General features: G+C 36.3%; 1 protein-coding gene across 2 annotated transcripts in view; it reads right to left on the bottom strand.

Moving 5' to 3' along the window:
- Positions 1-17006, bottom strand: part of LOC106874084 (folliculin-interacting protein 1) — an 82073-nt gene that overhangs the window by 40855 nt on the left and 24212 nt on the right. For both annotated transcript variants that reach the window (XM_014921679.2, XM_014921680.2), the window contains exon 2: positions 4888-5011. In XM_014921679.2, coding sequence (XP_014777165.1) covers positions 4888-5011 — 124 coding nt within the window. The remainder of the gene's footprint in view (positions 1-4887; positions 5012-17006) is intronic.

Below are 17006 nucleotides of genomic sequence, written 5' to 3'. Positions count from 1 at the left end.
ATATATATAATCCCTTTTTTTAGTGGATTTTTTTCTTCCAGTATAAAAATGGGTGCCTCATAAAAAACACCCAGTACAGTCAGTAAAGTGTTTGGCATTAAGACGGGTACCCAACAGTAGAAACTATGCCAGAGCAGACAGTAGATCTTAATAAAGTTCTCTGGCTCACCAGCTCCTGACAAATAGTGCAACCTATGCCAGCATGGAAGACAAACATTAAATAATGATGATGATGATGACGAACAAATGGGTGATGACAAAAACTGTCTCAAACGACTGATGGAAACTGCATCATCTAAGAGAAATAATTTGGAACATAGAAAACATTTAAGTATCTTGAGAAGTGGAGAAACCAATTATTCAATTGGATTTTCATTAGCACTTCCTGTCTTCAGATGGCACACGCAACCCAGACACACACATTTCAGGCACTTACACATTGGATCATGTTTTTTGGTTAGTTTTTATGGACAATCCATTTCATTGACAAGCCTACAGGGCTTCAATCAAAATACTTTCAAGTAGTTTCTATATCTTTACTACTAGTACTACAACACTTTGCAAACAAACTGATTGAATACCAGCTTCTACTTAAAACTACTTGTTGTACTTGCCTCTCCACATCCCTCGCCTAGCCCAGACCATTCCACTAAGCATTTTGACCAACCCTTTGGAATTACAATCTTGTCCATGTTTTCATCTAAATAAAGACAACTATAAAACAATCTATACTGAACATCAACTATTGCCTTTACATTGTTATTTCTATCAGCCAATCAGGAGAAGATGAAATGGTTAGAGCATGTATCTCAAGATGGGGTGTCGCAATATCTCAGTGTAACATGAGTTACTTTAAAATCAGTAAATCAGTCGTAAGTAGGTTAACAAATGAATAAAAGCCGCAATAAAGTTTTAAAACTACTTTTGAATAGAAATGCTTTGTATTAGCTTTATATGCTCATGGTGATGGAGTGCACATTTTGTTGGTTTTGGTTTTGTTTTGTTTGGTTTTAAATTGAAGAAAGGAGTGGAACAAAAAATGTTGAGAAACAATGGATCATGTTCCTCAGACTGACAAATAAAGATGAAAATCGAGAATATAATTCTGGGAAAAGACATGAATAGATAAATGTGTATGTGGTTGTGAATACAGAAGTTTGTTTGAATAATGTAAATGTTTAATTGTAGGTATAAATGTAAAATCAAGATAGTCAAATGGTTGATGAAACAAAGGATTTTTCTACAGCCAGAATAACAGTATAGAAGAACACCCCACATTATAGAAGAGTTCCTTTCTATGAAGCTCACTTTTATGTAATAATTGAAATATGCTTCTCGAAAATTTTGCTGGGGTAAAAAAAAAAACAGAAAAGCAGAGTAACCAGTTTTATAATCATAACAGGAGGCCCCATAGCAAAAGGAGTCTTTTAAAATAAATGTAACAATTATTGAAGCTTTGTCAAGATATAGCTTTCTGAGTGGTATAATTTTCAAATGTGTAACAAATTGGTAAAAGGTGTGTTTGGAGATTATCATACTGTGTGTGTGTGTGTGCGTGTGTGTGTGTGTGCACGTGAGAGAGAGAGAATTTTGTAATTTTGTCAGTGTGGTGTATGTTGGAGGAAATCTGAAAAGAAAAATCACATAGTGCTTCTTCAAACTAATACTAGAAATGAAAATGAAAGACACATCAATAGGTTGACAGCTAATGTTTCCCAGCTAATATTTCTTTCACTATTTCACCTGAATTCTTACTAAATTTTAAATAATTATTTCTTGGGATATGAAGCTTCTCTAGAAGACATCAAACTATTTAGTGTAGGAGTGATAAGAACAAGAAAAGCAGTTCACTAGCTGAGAGTAGATACTGTTGCTACAGAAATACAAGAGAGCGGGGAGGGGGGAAACAGTACATCAATGTGCTACTGTGGGGTAGTCTGTTTACAAGTGAAGCCTTGATAATCAGTTTGAGGGCCTTTTTTTATTTTCTGGATGCTGCCTTTAGCATGTAGCAGTAACACCATCTTTGATATATGAACAATACTGTAGTATGGAACACACTTATTCAGAAACGATGAGATGACAAAATGACCATGCTTAATTTGGGATGAAGTTTACATCTAAATAAAGGAACATCAAAATATGGCTCCTATATAACATGCGATAGTCTGATGGAGAAGACATGTCTAGGGAAATAAACCATTAAATATAGTTACTAACATGAGATATTTTAAACAGTATTCAAGACCCGTCCACCCCAGCAGAAGTGTTAAAGCTGCATCCCCTGGTAAAGAGTATTGGCCTGCAAAAGTTCTGTGCCAGTGCCACATAAAGTGTTCATGCCAGTACACCCAGCACACACTGTAAAGTGGTTGGCATTAGGAAGGGCATGCAGCCATGGAAACCAAGCTAAATCAAACTGGAACGTGGTGCAGCTCACTGGATAACCAGCTCTGGTCAAACTATCTAACCCATGCCAGCATGGAAAACGAACTTTAAAGGATGATGATGAGTAGTAAAGGTAGTGATGGCCAGGGACAGCTAGAAACAACATAAGATTATCTAATACTGCACCTTTGCAGAAATACATTCTACACTCTAGAGTACCATTACATCTTCAACAAAGAACAGTCAGGTCATCATCATCATCGTTGTTTAACGTCCACTTTCCATGTTGGCATGGGTTGGATGGTTTGACTGAAAACTGGCAAGCCAGAAGGCTGTACCAGACTCCAATCTGATTTGCCAAGGTTTCTACAGTTAGATGCCTTTCCTAATGCCAACCACTCCAAGAGTGTAATGGGTGCTTTTTACATGCTAGTCAGGTGGTACTGGCACTGACCATGCTTGAATGGTGTTATACAGATGTTTTCTGAATCCAACTGCATTGTATCCATTTCACTCAGTTCCCATTGTTTGCCCAACAGTCTTCAATTCAATTTTACCAAGTCTCTTCTAGGACTCAGATTTTGCAGTTCATATTTTCTGAGAATCAGTATCCTACACTATTAAAACCTACCCTTGAAAATGTATATTTGACCAATCATCATCTTTCTTTTAATCTTTTTACTTGTTTCAGACTGTGGCTATGATGGGGCATCACTTTCAAGTATTTTTAGTCAAATGAATAGATCCCAGTACTTTTTTTTTAAAACCTGGTACTCATTTTATTGGTCTCTTTGCTAAATTGCTAAGTTACAGGGACATAACACACCAACACCGGTTGTCAACGGTGGTTGGGGACAAGTTTGGACACAAAGTCACACACACATACAACAGGCTTCTTTCAGACTTTGTCTACCAAATCTGCTCACAAGGCTTTGGTTGGCCAGAGGCTATAATAGAAGACACTTGCCCGGTGCCATGCAGTGGGACTGAACCCAGAATAATGTGGTTGAGAAGCAAGTTTCTGACCACACAGCCACCATTTGTTATGCATAATCCAGATAAACATGGTCACTGTGATGCAGTGATATTATACATACACACACACACATTAAGGCACAATGTGAGTTAAGTTAAGTACTGGCCAGGCTAAAATCAGGAATTCAAATCTCACTACCACAGCCATTGTGTTGTGCTCCAAAGTAAGGTAGAAAAAAACTGCTAGCTATAATTTTCCTGTTCCCCTTGAATGGTAGATGGAAGGAAAGGTAAGCAGATGCCAAAACAATGGCTCCAACAAATAAACCATCACATCAATGCAAACATGGAAAGATTTGCATAAAAGGACACACACACACAATATTTCTCAAATTAACATAGATGAAGAATTTTTATTTAACACAATATTTGTTAATGATATGTTAACTCAAAGAAAACATGTATTTTGAGATGCCATTTGCCACTGCAAACTACTGAGCCATTAAAATAGCAGCAGTGGGCTATTTTCATGTAGCATAAAGTGCCTTGTTTAAAATACACATTTAATCCAGCATTCATTTAACCCCTTACTGTTCAGATTACTCAGTCAAATGTAATGCTTATCTATTTTGAATTAATCATGCATTGTCTCATAGCTTTGAGATCTTGATGTGATTGTTTATTTTTAGAACAACATTATCGGGTAGGTATGAGAGGCTGCATTTGGCCAGTTTGAACATAAAACCAATGGAATATTTGGGTTGGATTTGATGGGCTTCAATGCTAAAGGGTTCATATCACCACTGTGGAGGTGTATGGCTTAGTGGTTAGGGTATTGGGCATATGATTGTGAGATTGTGGTTTTGGCTCCTGGATCAGGTGATGCATTGTGTCCTTGAGCAAAACACTCCATTTCACGTTGCTCCAGTCCAGCTGGCAAAAATGAGTAATCCTGCAATGGACTGGCATCCTGTCCAGGTTGGGAATATATATGCCATGGAAACTGGGAAACTAACACAATGAGTTTACATGGCTTGGGATGGAACTTTACTACTAATACCACTACTTGGCTCTTGGATGTCATTAGCAGAGTTCACTCAGACATAAGCATTCCAGCCAGGAATGCTTGTGTCTTAGGCTTGAGGATATAAAGACATTTTTCTTTTTTCCCATGAACTCAGAGACTGTCCCTTGACTAAAAAGTAAAATGGGCATAGGCACTACCCTTTCACCTTTGACAATAAGTATATAAAAAAAAAACCTAGACAGTAACACTATTGTTGTATCAAAGTATAAGTTAGTTGGTATTACAGATAATAGTTTATTTAGTGCCTTAGCTTCACAAGCACTTTTGTCTGTTAGTAAATGAATCAAATTTCAGTGTGTGTGTGTGTGTTTAAATGTACACACATATGCACACACACATACATACATATACATGTATGTAACAATCATAAAGAGATAATCACCATCTGAACACTGGTCTCTATATAAGAAATGTGGTTAACAAAACAAATGACATACCTCATTGTTGTCTTCCATCTGTGGGAAAGCTTTTGAATCAAACAAAAGTTGACGGCCACGCAGGTCACTGTCCAGGTACACAACTAATCGGACTTGCTTCTTGTCAAATTCAGGGGAAATCCATCTAGATTTAAGAGAAAAAAATATATATAAATAAAAGCAAAAGAATAAATATTTCCATCACTGTAGTAATTTCATATTCTTATACGCTAGTCTACTGAGAGAAAGGTCAGGTTCTAGAGTGTCATTCTGGATTTACCTGAAGGCTAAACATTGTAAAGTGAGATTAAGTCGATCACTTACAAGTGTTTCATGTTCATATTTCAACCCTAGTCAACCCAGTTGAAGTAGCCCTATGATATTCCCATTCATTTTCAAGGTTCAGGGCATTAAAGACTACATTATCCAATATGTCATTCTACTTTAAACATGGCAGATGGTGATACCAAGAGTGTTCAGACGACTGCTATTTCTAATAGGTCAATAACTAACAACAATGAGCTTCCCTCATTGCTTCATATATTGTTGATGGTGTAAAAATCTAGTCATCATGAAGAAGGTATAGTTTGCAAAGGGCAAATAGAAGATCTTATTTTCAAAGGTCAGGTTGTGAAGTTATTTAGTTTGAATAAATAGCAACGTTTTTGTCTCATAGAGATGCAGGAACATTAAAAGGAGTGGTTCATAGGATAGATCCCTGCAGCAGCCTCAGTAATAACAGATATTTAGATATATTGCAGGCTTGGTGACCTGAAAGAGATATGGTTTACTAACCATTAGGTGGTTATTTGCTATTTGTTAAAGTTTTCAGTATCTTAAATCCATTTAGTGATAAAATTATGAAGGACAACAGGATGTAATAGAGCTTTCTGTTAAGTACAGCCGGGGTATGTGTGTGTTTGTGTGTGCTTGCGCACACATGCATACACACACCAATCATTTCTCCTTTATTGACATCCACCAGTTTTACTTCCTAACACCCATATTATTTGCTACCCGTGACTCGTTCTTCCTTGTCATCACCCATTTTCTGGCTTTCTTACTACCCTTCAACTCTTTTACTCCTTCGTCTCACCATATTGACATATACCACTGGCCTTCAATTTCATTACTCTTCCTTTCAGCACACTATCTTTTCCAATCTCAACAGGTGTATTAAATAATTCTGAGTGCTAGTGGTAACATGTAATCCTTCCAGTACAACCTTATAACAAGATCAGATCATCCATGAATAAACCAGAACACCAATCAGACTAGTCTAGTGAGTAGAGTTACTAGAAACCCAACAAGATAACAAGATCTGTCCAAAGGACAGATGAGACTAGCATAAAGTTAATGACCAGCTAGCAATAGTGTGTAGGGATATAGAAATACTTGAAATAGTGAACAAGCCTATCATAAAATCACTTTAAGAGTGATGGACCCCTAGTTTTTTTAGAATGTTTGTCTAAATGAAGGATACCCTGATGTAAAACATGAAGATTATTCACATACTGGTCATCCCAACCAATGTTGGGCCTCTGGGAGGAAAGTTGTTCAGTCTAAAAAGTATAAGTAGTTCAGAGCATGCTTTTTTTACATTTCAATAAATTTCATATACAAGAATTTCTGAGAACCACAAACAAATAATGGACCTCTTAAAAGTGGTTGTTATTGTTGTTGAAGTCAATGTCACACACACATCTCTGATAACGAAATGCTACCGCTTCCATAGTTTCCTTATGTGAACACATGTTTGGTGTAGCATAGTTAGTAACAGTTGCATTTCTCTAGTTGTTCATGCAGCTGTAGCCAATATTACTCCTCTTCCTCTTCCTTCTCCTCAAGAAGTGAATATATTTGGACAGGAGTTTACTTCCACTGTGCAAGTGTGTTTCATTCAGGACATACCAACTTTTGGTTTCTCAATTCCCTGTCCTCTATGCTAAAATACAATGTCAGTACTTTCATGAGACAAACAACATTCTGCTAGAATAAGAATAGACTACCTCTGTTAGTAATGAAAGGCCTCTCCCTCAGAATGAAAGGCAGGTTATATGATGCCTGTGTATGAATGGCTAGGCTACATGGCAGCGAGACATGGGCTGTGACTATTGAGGATATGTAAAGGCTTGAAAGAAATGAAGCTAGTATGCTCTGCTGGATGGGTAATATCAGTGTACATATGCAACATAGTGTAAGTGATTTGAGAGAAAAACTGGGTATTCGAGGCATCAGATTTAGCATGCAGAAGAAAAGACTGCACTGGTATGGCCATGTAATGCGTATGAATGAAGACAATTGCATCAAGAAGTACCAATCTCTAAATGTAGAGGGAACATGTGGAAGGGGTAGACCCAGGAGGATGTGGGACAAAATGGTGAGAAAGGATCTACAAACACTGGGACTCACAGAAGGGATAACAGTGATTCCTGGCAGTTTACTGTGTTTGAAAAGACACGTCAAGCTAAGTAAAAGTGTGGTCGTCCTTGCATACAGGCTATCTCCTGCATCCCTCTCCAGCTGAGCATTCCTAACCTTGCAGGCTTGTGGGTGCAGGTGCCACATAAACGCACAAATGCCAGTGTTGCATAAAAGCACCCAGTAAACTCTATAAAGTGGTTGGCAACAGGAAAGGCATCCAACTGTATAAACCATGTCAAAACAGAGACAGAGCCTGGGCAGCTCTTCAGCTGGCTAACTGTTGTCAAACTGTCCAACCCATGCCAGCATAAAAAACGGACATTAAATGATGATGATGATGATGATAATATATACATACCATTCAGAATTTTCTTTTTACACACACACTTCACTATTAAACATTCTCAGTTTATTTATTTATTTATTTTGAAATGTTAAAACTCTGTTCCTTTCATCAAAAAATGCCCTTATTATCATGTGTTCTTAGTTTACTGTTTTTTGACCAATACATTATTATTACAATATTTGATGGGTGATAGATTGGTAAGATGCTTTGTAGCATTTGTTCTAGTTCTTTACATTCTGAGTTTAAACCCCACTTAGGTCAACATTGCTTCACATCTCTGCAAGGGTTGATAAAATAAAGTATAAGTACTGGGGTTGATATAATCAATTAACCCCTCCCATGCCCTACCTAATTCATGGCCTTGTGCCAATGCCGGAAACAATTATTATTATTAGAGAAGTTTAAAATTCTTAAATTGTTACTGAGTTTCATGTTACTGATTCTCAGACAATTGAAGAAAAGCAGCATGACAAAATATAAGGAAAATATTCAAAAACAGATAAAAAAATAAATTTAAATGCATCCAGTCATCTATTTAATTCTGTTTCCCACATGTTGGACTTATCACACATTTCAAAGATGACCACATATATAAACAAACAAAACATTGTTTCATCACCACTTAGAGTAAACTAAACAGTCACTTTCTTTTGTGTATTTTACACATATAATACTGAAGACATGAAAATAACATGTTTTCATGTGAATAAATGAATAATATTAAATGTTCTGCATATAATATTAAATAGATGGAAATGCGGCACATTTTCTAACAGTCTTTTGGTAATCAATCCAATCCTGATGACTAACTGTGCCAGGATGAATCAGGTATTGGTGACTAATCATGGTTTGATGTGTTTGCGAATAGATTTACTTAAATATTATTTTCTTCAATCATCAGAATAAACAGCAACCCAGAATAATGATTCAAGAAGCTTCATCTACTTAAATATACAGACTAATGTATGCATTGTGTACTTTTTCCTTTGACTGTAAACAAAAACATTCGTTGCTATCCATCATCTACTCTTGGTTTTACTTCATCACTTACCCTAACCTTCATCTGCCTCTGCTACTGCTAATCACTCTTGACTTTACCCTTAAACAATCCTGCCTTTTCCTCACCATACTCATGTTCTCTTTACCCAATCATTCTGGTTCTTCTGATGTCATTGCTCTTTCTCTCTCTCCTATTCCCCGCCTCAGTAACCTGAGCAAATGTACATACTCTTAGTTATTGTGTACATGTTACACTTAGACACCTATTCCTTTCACCCACCCATTTCAGGCTTTTCTGTAGTTATTGATCAACCTCCTGTTTTTTCTCCTTAATCTTTAGTCAACTTATCTTACATAACTGAATACTCTCCACAAGGCACGTGCTATAACAGAAAGCACTCTCCCATCATATTCTTTTTCTACAATGACTGTTGAACAAGACAACCTCTCTAGTGATTTTAATCTAGCCATATGACAAGTAGGAGCACCACCCTATGGCGACCCAGCCAACCCATACCAATGTAGAAAGTGGACATAAAATTCACGATAACAAATAGTTGCAGAATGGCTACTTGGTTAAGAGGTCCTCTTTGCAATCTCAAGGTTTCAGTTCCAGTCTCAATATATGACAACTTGGACAAGTGTCTTCTACTTATAGCTTGGCCAAAGTCTTGTAGGTGTATTTGCTACATGGAAACTGAAAGAAGCTCATCAACTACATGTGTGTTTAAAATATCACTATCATCATCATTTAATGTCAATGCTCCACTACAGCATGTACTAGGTGTTTTTTTCCATAGCAGCAACACTAAGGAGGTCACCAAACAGCTTCCAATACTATGGATACTAAGAGGAGTGACTCTATGCTAGAAGCAAGGAACTAAAGCATGGGAGAAAGGGCCAGAATAGTACAAGTTTCTTACAGTAGAGGAGCTACAGGACCACTTACATATTAGAAGAGAGGCTGGTAGTGATCAGATGGAGCTGGACAGAGATTTAAAAAAAAAAAGTGGTAATGTGATGTCTGAACAAATCCTCAAAGGATGAGGTGAATAGAAGTGAGTGACAACAAAGGAACCAAGAGTGTTGATGGATGGAGATTGCAAGTGTGTATGGAGGAGTGAGAGATGAGGAAAGGCTGAGGGGGTCAGGTGACAACTATAAAGATTGAGCAGGTTTGAAAGAAGAATGTAGTGACTAATAGATAAGGGGTGGAGTAGACAAATGATGCATGAGTTGAGAGTGGCAGGATTGAGCAGGAGACCACTGACAGCAGAAAAATGGGAAAAGCAGCAGAATAGTAATAATGATACAGTAAACAGGGGAGGGATAAGAGAGCTTGGAAAAGTGACCTTTATGATGATGATGATGATGATGATGATGGTGATAATGATATAGGCATGTGTGTATATGCAGCATGGTGCATGCTGTGTATCTGTATGACAGTGTGTATAAAAAAATAAATGAATGTATATTTTTGTTGATGATTAGTTTCAGATCAATCCTAGTCAAGGATGCTCTGATCAAAGAACTAACCATTCATCCTGTATGTGGTTATCTAGGACTACATTATCCAATGTATTCATCCCTCTATTATGCATATATGTGTTTATGTATGAGTGTATAAAATAGTGTACAAGAAAGACATCTAAGTGGTTGACATGTGATGTACAACTGTTTGGATTTCTAATACAGTTAAGTAACTCATGGACTAGCGGTCTCAATTACAGAAAAGTACTAAGCCAACAGCACAAATATCTGCACAGTTTTTAATTGTGGCGTCATTAGATGTACCAGACCAGTTGATCATGTGAACTACATGCCAGTCGAGATTTGATCAACCAAATGCTGCAATATCTGATCATAAGACCAAGTCTTGTGATGGTTAATCATTTTTTCACAATCACACTTCTCCACTACCACTATCAAATTACTTCTGACATGTGACCTTGCCTATCTGATCATCACATTGTTTAACTATTGTAAACTGATAAGTGATACCACCCTTCCAGGAACACATGCAGATATATTAATTCACATACATAAACACATAATTAATACACACACAAACACATTGGATGATTGTTATAACCAAAATGTTTCTAAATTACACACACACATTAATATCACTATAATTCCTAATTAATACAAATTTGAAACTAAAAAATGTGACATAACTCATGTCACATGTTAAATTTTTTTTTAATTTTTTTTAGTTGATTTAAGAATGAAACCTGACAACAGGCTTAAAAGTAGTTACTAGTACTGGACATAAACTAAAATAAATATTTATTTTTATAACATCAATACCCAAAGAACTTAATTTTAAGATATTTCACCTATAAGTATCAATAGAGCACTCCTATAATGTTGAATGAAAAACTAAGACACAAAAGAGCAGATACTAATGAAGAAGTCACAAAGGTGCATCAAACTCTTTGACACTCACAACCATTCAATATATGACAAGTAAATGAGGGAGCCACTATGCACTCACTTAACATACTAAATATATCAACCAAATTTCCTTTATATTGTTCTCAACTATTTTTTTCTTCTAATGACATATTGAATAATGTAGTTCTTGTAATGGTTTATCTAAATATTAGACAGGGTTATCATGATGAGAATACTTTTGATCAGAGCTGACTTTGGACTAAAACAACAACGTTGAAATATATGCTGTACAGTGGCTATGAGGTCAGGCCCTCCAACACTGGCAAAAGCAAAGCAATTTACATACATCTTGAACAACTGCAAATCATCACCTGGCTGAAGATGGGACTCTACACGGATGATGTGCAAGGAAAGTAGAACTGGAAATGGTGATTATTGTGTAGCGTGGGCAGCGTAGGCACAGTATGGATAATGAGAAGAGTAGCAGTAAATATATCAGATAGGTTTGGTAAAAAAAATATATAACCAGCCAACTCGAAGAAATAGAAACTATTGCAGTAGTAGTAGAAAAGTTAAAGTGGGGAGACTATGTACAGAGGCCAGAAGTTGAAATGTGTGGATGAGTGACTCTATACCAACCAACTGAATGGTTTTCACATAAAAGGAGGGATGCAGTACTCATGAACATTAAAAAAAAAACAAAAAAACTAATTAACTATTAATGTTGATTCCAGTAGATCTGACAAGAATTTTGTCTTTTTACATGAAACCTTGCCTCAATGGCTTCCTAAATCTTTAAATTATTAGAGAGAACTGTTTCTAAGAAAGTGATGATGATGATGATAGTAGTGGAAGTATGATGATGATGATGATAGTAGTAGTGGAAGTATGATGATGATGACGATAATGATGATAGTAGTTTGTAATGTATCTGCCCCCTCCCCCCCCCACCTGTACCACCGTGATTCTGTTAATGAACAGAGCATAACTTCATTATTGCAGAATTCCATCATGTTATGTAAGATCTTCACCATGACACATGAGAAACTTCTTGAAATGAAACTATTTGCAACATAAATCATCTTCACTGTCTGCATGATCTCAACCCCCACCCCAGCATCACTATTACCTCCACTAGTAACATTACACCAACCCTATCAATATAGTCTTTCACCCCACAACCAACCACCATCACCATAATCTTCATCACATTGTCAGTCCATTTCTTGATTGCAAGAACTGAATGTTTCATTCAAGCCAACTACAATACTTGACACAACAGAATATTTCATGAAACTTGATGAAGAAAAAGGTTATTGTCTGAGGGGGGACATGGCCTGAATGCTTGCAACAGAGTGGACTGCCAAATGCACCTGAAAGCCAGATAGTGATGGTAGTGTTAAGCTAAGGAACTACTTACCACCCTAATGACAGAAGCACTGAGCCATCTAATGAACCTCCACAGTTATCACCCACTGAATTTAACCCACAAGGTTTTGGTCAACCCATGGTTGGTAGAAGATACTTGCCTAAGGTGCCTTGCAAAAAAAAACAAAATAAAACATACTTTCCAAACAAACTTTTGCATTAGTCATGCCTGTGCTAAGACTATTAGTTACTATGTCACAAAATACTGTCATATACTGGCTAGTATGTGATGCACAAGGCAACAATTACTACATCATGCACTTTTGACCATATCATACACTAATTATTGTGGCAACAAGATCCTAGTTGAGATTTGAACCGTAGCTCTCAGATTTTCTCAGTCTAAAACCACAAACTAATGTATTTCCATGAAAGGTACATGAATACTGCTCAACCAACCAGCACCAACTGACTTATGGGTGAGGCAGTAACCTTCAAAGGTAATGTATAAGTTTTCCTGCTAAACAGTTTGGCTCATAATTCTACCACTTTTGGGCTGAAGGTAATAATCTACTTTAAGCAAAGATATCCCAAGTTTATATGGGTCATGTTACATTTCCCCCAATGCAGAAGACTCCTACCTCTATTGCTTATTCAATCTCAGGCCAGAGAGCTACTTGTCATCTAGGAGAATCTGTTGCTTGCCTCAGCAAGTTGCTGTCTCTTCTCCACTTTTCTTATATAATATGCTTATGTTATACTCGACAAAAGGCACCCACCTTAACTTGTAGTGTTGAGTAACACACATTAATTATATGCAGTAATTTAAATTCCTTGCACTACTTTCATATTATCCAGCAAGTTATATACAGAAGATACCGAACTGTTACGTTCACTAAACTTTGTTCTATAAATTTATTCAATGTACATTTGCAAATATAACAACGCACATTAACAAAATATTTGAAAACTCAAACTTTAGTGTGGTCATTATTTACACAGGCAACCTACCTCACTGTAACTAGTGTATGTTATACACTAGTTACTGTCAGAGACAATTTACTGTGCTGTACACTAGACATTGTTTTTTTGTTTTTTGTTTTTTTTTTCATCATATTACTCCGGAGACAAGATATATTTTGTCTGGCTCCTCAAAATATTCTATAAAGTATTTGTTGCAAGCTTACACTTAGAGTCCAACTAGAGTCTTGATTAACATTGGTTCCAATTAATTAAATCAGTACATCTTAGGAAATCTTTATTACCTTAACTAATGAAAAGAAGCTTAAGAATTCATATACAAAAAGATGTGATCTATTTCCACTACACTTTGTCTATACACACTGAGCTAAATGGAAGTTTTTCTTATTATTTCTTTTCCTGTTTCAATGTAGCTCATGGTTTAATCAGGCCCGAGGCCAAACATGTTTAACTCCCCTACACAGGACACTAGTTGCTTACCAAATTACTTCTGGGACAACAAACTATACTATCAAATTCTTTAGTATGGAGAGACAGAGCAGATTTCTTGTATGTTCATACCAACACCTAGTCAAAGACCAGCTTAAGCAAAAGTACTTAGGGTTCAGTCTGAACCCTAAGTGTGTAATAGGGATAAGTATGTAATAGGGAAAAGACTGAATAAAAAGTGTGTTGAGGGGATGTAATTGTGGTAAAAAAAAGATTCCAATATCAGAGTGTTGGAAGTGACATAGAGTAGGGGTGACTGCAGAAATGTCTTATGGGGTGGCTGTAAAGAGAAATTTACAGAGATAGCAAAATCTGAGACCAATTTGAATAAAGATGTGGAGAGAGATCAGGAGAAAGGTGGGGAGTAAATATAGCTGATGGTAAATTAGTGAAGACACTTGAGTTGTTAATGTAAGCCACCATATGAACTTCCTCTCAAAGTGTCTCTTATCTATGAAAGCCAGGTCACAGTTTCACATCAGGAAACTGAAGGATATCAGCTGAAGCAAACTCACAATACACACAGAGGATGGTCCTGTAAGAGTATCAATTGTAGAAGCTTCCACAAAACCTGGTATGTATGCGTAAATGTAGTTTCAGGAGGCAGAAAGTGATTACTCTCAAAGCATAACTTCCCCAACTTCAGCTCTACACAAAAGCACAATATGAAAAGGCTGGAATACATTTTTACTCAAATCAATCATTTCTTCATTATCACTACTGCCATCATTGCTACTGCTACCACCGTGACTATCCTCCTCCTCGTCCTCATTATCATTATTATTATTATTATTATTATTATCGTTTCACCATCTTATTCTCACAGCCAACAAGCAAGTTGGTTGTGTCTGAAGTTAACTTTCCTTGGCATACTTCCAAACAGCCTTATTTCCAGCAGAAATCCTGTATTCAGCTGCCTCCCTGCTTGGTTGAACAGAGCTATATCTTCCAAGCTGTTTATGTGTGTGTGTGTGTGTGTGTGTGTGTGTGTGTATGTGTGTGTGTGTGTGAGAAAGAAAGGGAAAGACTTAACACCTGGACTTGAAAGTCACATGAACAAATATTCATTCAGCATGTTTTACACATGTTAGATACAAGGTATTTATTAGAAATTAATAAGATTGCTATTGTTGTTGATGATGACTAGGATGATGATGAATACTGCTTCACATATGTTAGGTGCTCAGATATTTATCAGAAAATAAGAAAGACTTGTTTATGTTTTTGATGATGATGATGATGGTAACTACTTTTCACTGAACAGACAAGTGGAGGAAATTCAGTGCTTCATGCCTGTGCACAATAACAGTGGTATTAAACCTTGACTGTGTCACAATGACACTATCAAAAGCCACTAAAATCAAACCAAATATCAGAAATAACCTTAACAGAAGCATTGAGAAAATCAACTTCCAAAAATATATTTACCAGAAATACATAAATTAAGTTACATTTAAATAAATTTGAAAGAAAAAGCAAATAATAATAATTACCAGACAGTAAAAAAAAAATGGTATGTATATATATATAAAAACAACTTAAATATCTAAGTGTGAGTGTCAAACTGACCTAAAATGATAAGTTACCAAATTATTGGTAGACAGATTCTGACGTTTGAAGAGTGAAGCGATGGAGAAGGCCAGGCTGTATCTAGACAGACAAGACAGTGATACCAAGGGTCTTCTATTGAAATTATTCCAATCAATACACCATTAAATTAGCCTCTCAGACTGATATGATGATAATAATAACAATGATAATGATTCCTTTAATAATCATAATAATAATAATAATAATTATTATTATTATTATTACTATCATTATTATTATAGCTACATAATTCTGGAGAAGTAGAAGAAAGATTCCTCTTTTATGTATTTTAACAGTTATTTTGTTTTGTTTTGGCAATCAGCTACACCTGGCTGCCTCCCCTTACCAGTCTACCTTCCTCCATGACCCACCATTCCATCAATGTTAACTATTCCACATGCAGCATGTTTCTTCCACTGTCTTATTTCTTTCCAACTGCATGCCTGCTACTTCAAATGTCTTATAAACACACACACACACACACACAGAGGCATGCATGCATTTCTTCGATGCCAGCTATATCTAGCCAGAGAGAGAGAGAGAGGGAGAGAAAGCGAGTCCTTAGATTCAGTCTATTGTGCAGTGAATCAAGCGGAAAAACTAACATTTGCACTAGACAAACAGTTGCTACATACCAATACATTTTAGTCTTAGTCATGAATCACAAATGATGATAATGATAATGGTGGTGGTCATGGTGGGAGCAAGGTCATTATTTATATCTTTGTTTGTATGGAAAGGGAAAAGGATGATGGAGATGAATTGATGAATGTTACTGTTGCAGGTTAGACTATAGAATAGGTAGAAAAGATATGGAGAGGCTGCAGTGATGGGGATGTTCTAAGTAGATGATGCAGTTGCAGGGACAGTGATTTAGGCAGAGGAATGGGGCAGGAGGAGGTAGAGACAAGGGCTATGAGAGTCAATAGGAGTGATGAAGGTAAAAATGGAGAGTGTATCGCATAACTCAATTAAAACATACATATTTATGTGTATATGAACATGTGTGTATGAATATATATATATATGTATGTATATGAAAGTACATATATATAGATATAATATATAAATAATCAGAAACTGGAGAAAACTTCAGATTAACAAACACATTGATTGGACCACATTTATAACATGTTTTTTAATACAAAGCATGACATAACAAATAGGTGACGTAACATATCTTAGGGCCGTTTCTGATCCGTTGCCAAATGTTGTCTATAAATAAATGCAAGAATAAAGTTCTTCATCTTCATAGGACATTCAAATTAAGGCACGGAGCTTCATCAGAGTTAAAAACAAGAGCATACAATATCAACAAAGGGAGGAAGGAAAACATGGCCGAAAAAAAAGGGTCTAGAAACCCAGTATGTTAAAAGCATATAATCTACCATCTAGGGGCTACGAGGTCTGTAGGTAAAAGGGTGTGTGTGTGTATGTGTATATATATATATATATATATATATCTGTAAAAATATGTGACATTTATTCAGTAGCCATGATAAAACTCCAAGTTCCGGATGCCAGGGTGGGAGCCCACGCCAACATC

The sequence above is a fragment of the Octopus bimaculoides genome, chromosome 2, assembly GCF_001194135.2.
Source record: "Octopus bimaculoides isolate UCB-OBI-ISO-001 chromosome 2, ASM119413v2, whole genome shotgun sequence".
Taxonomy (NCBI): domain Eukaryota; kingdom Metazoa; phylum Mollusca; class Cephalopoda; order Octopoda; family Octopodidae; genus Octopus; species Octopus bimaculoides.
This window is presented reverse-complemented; position numbering and strand designations above follow the sequence as displayed.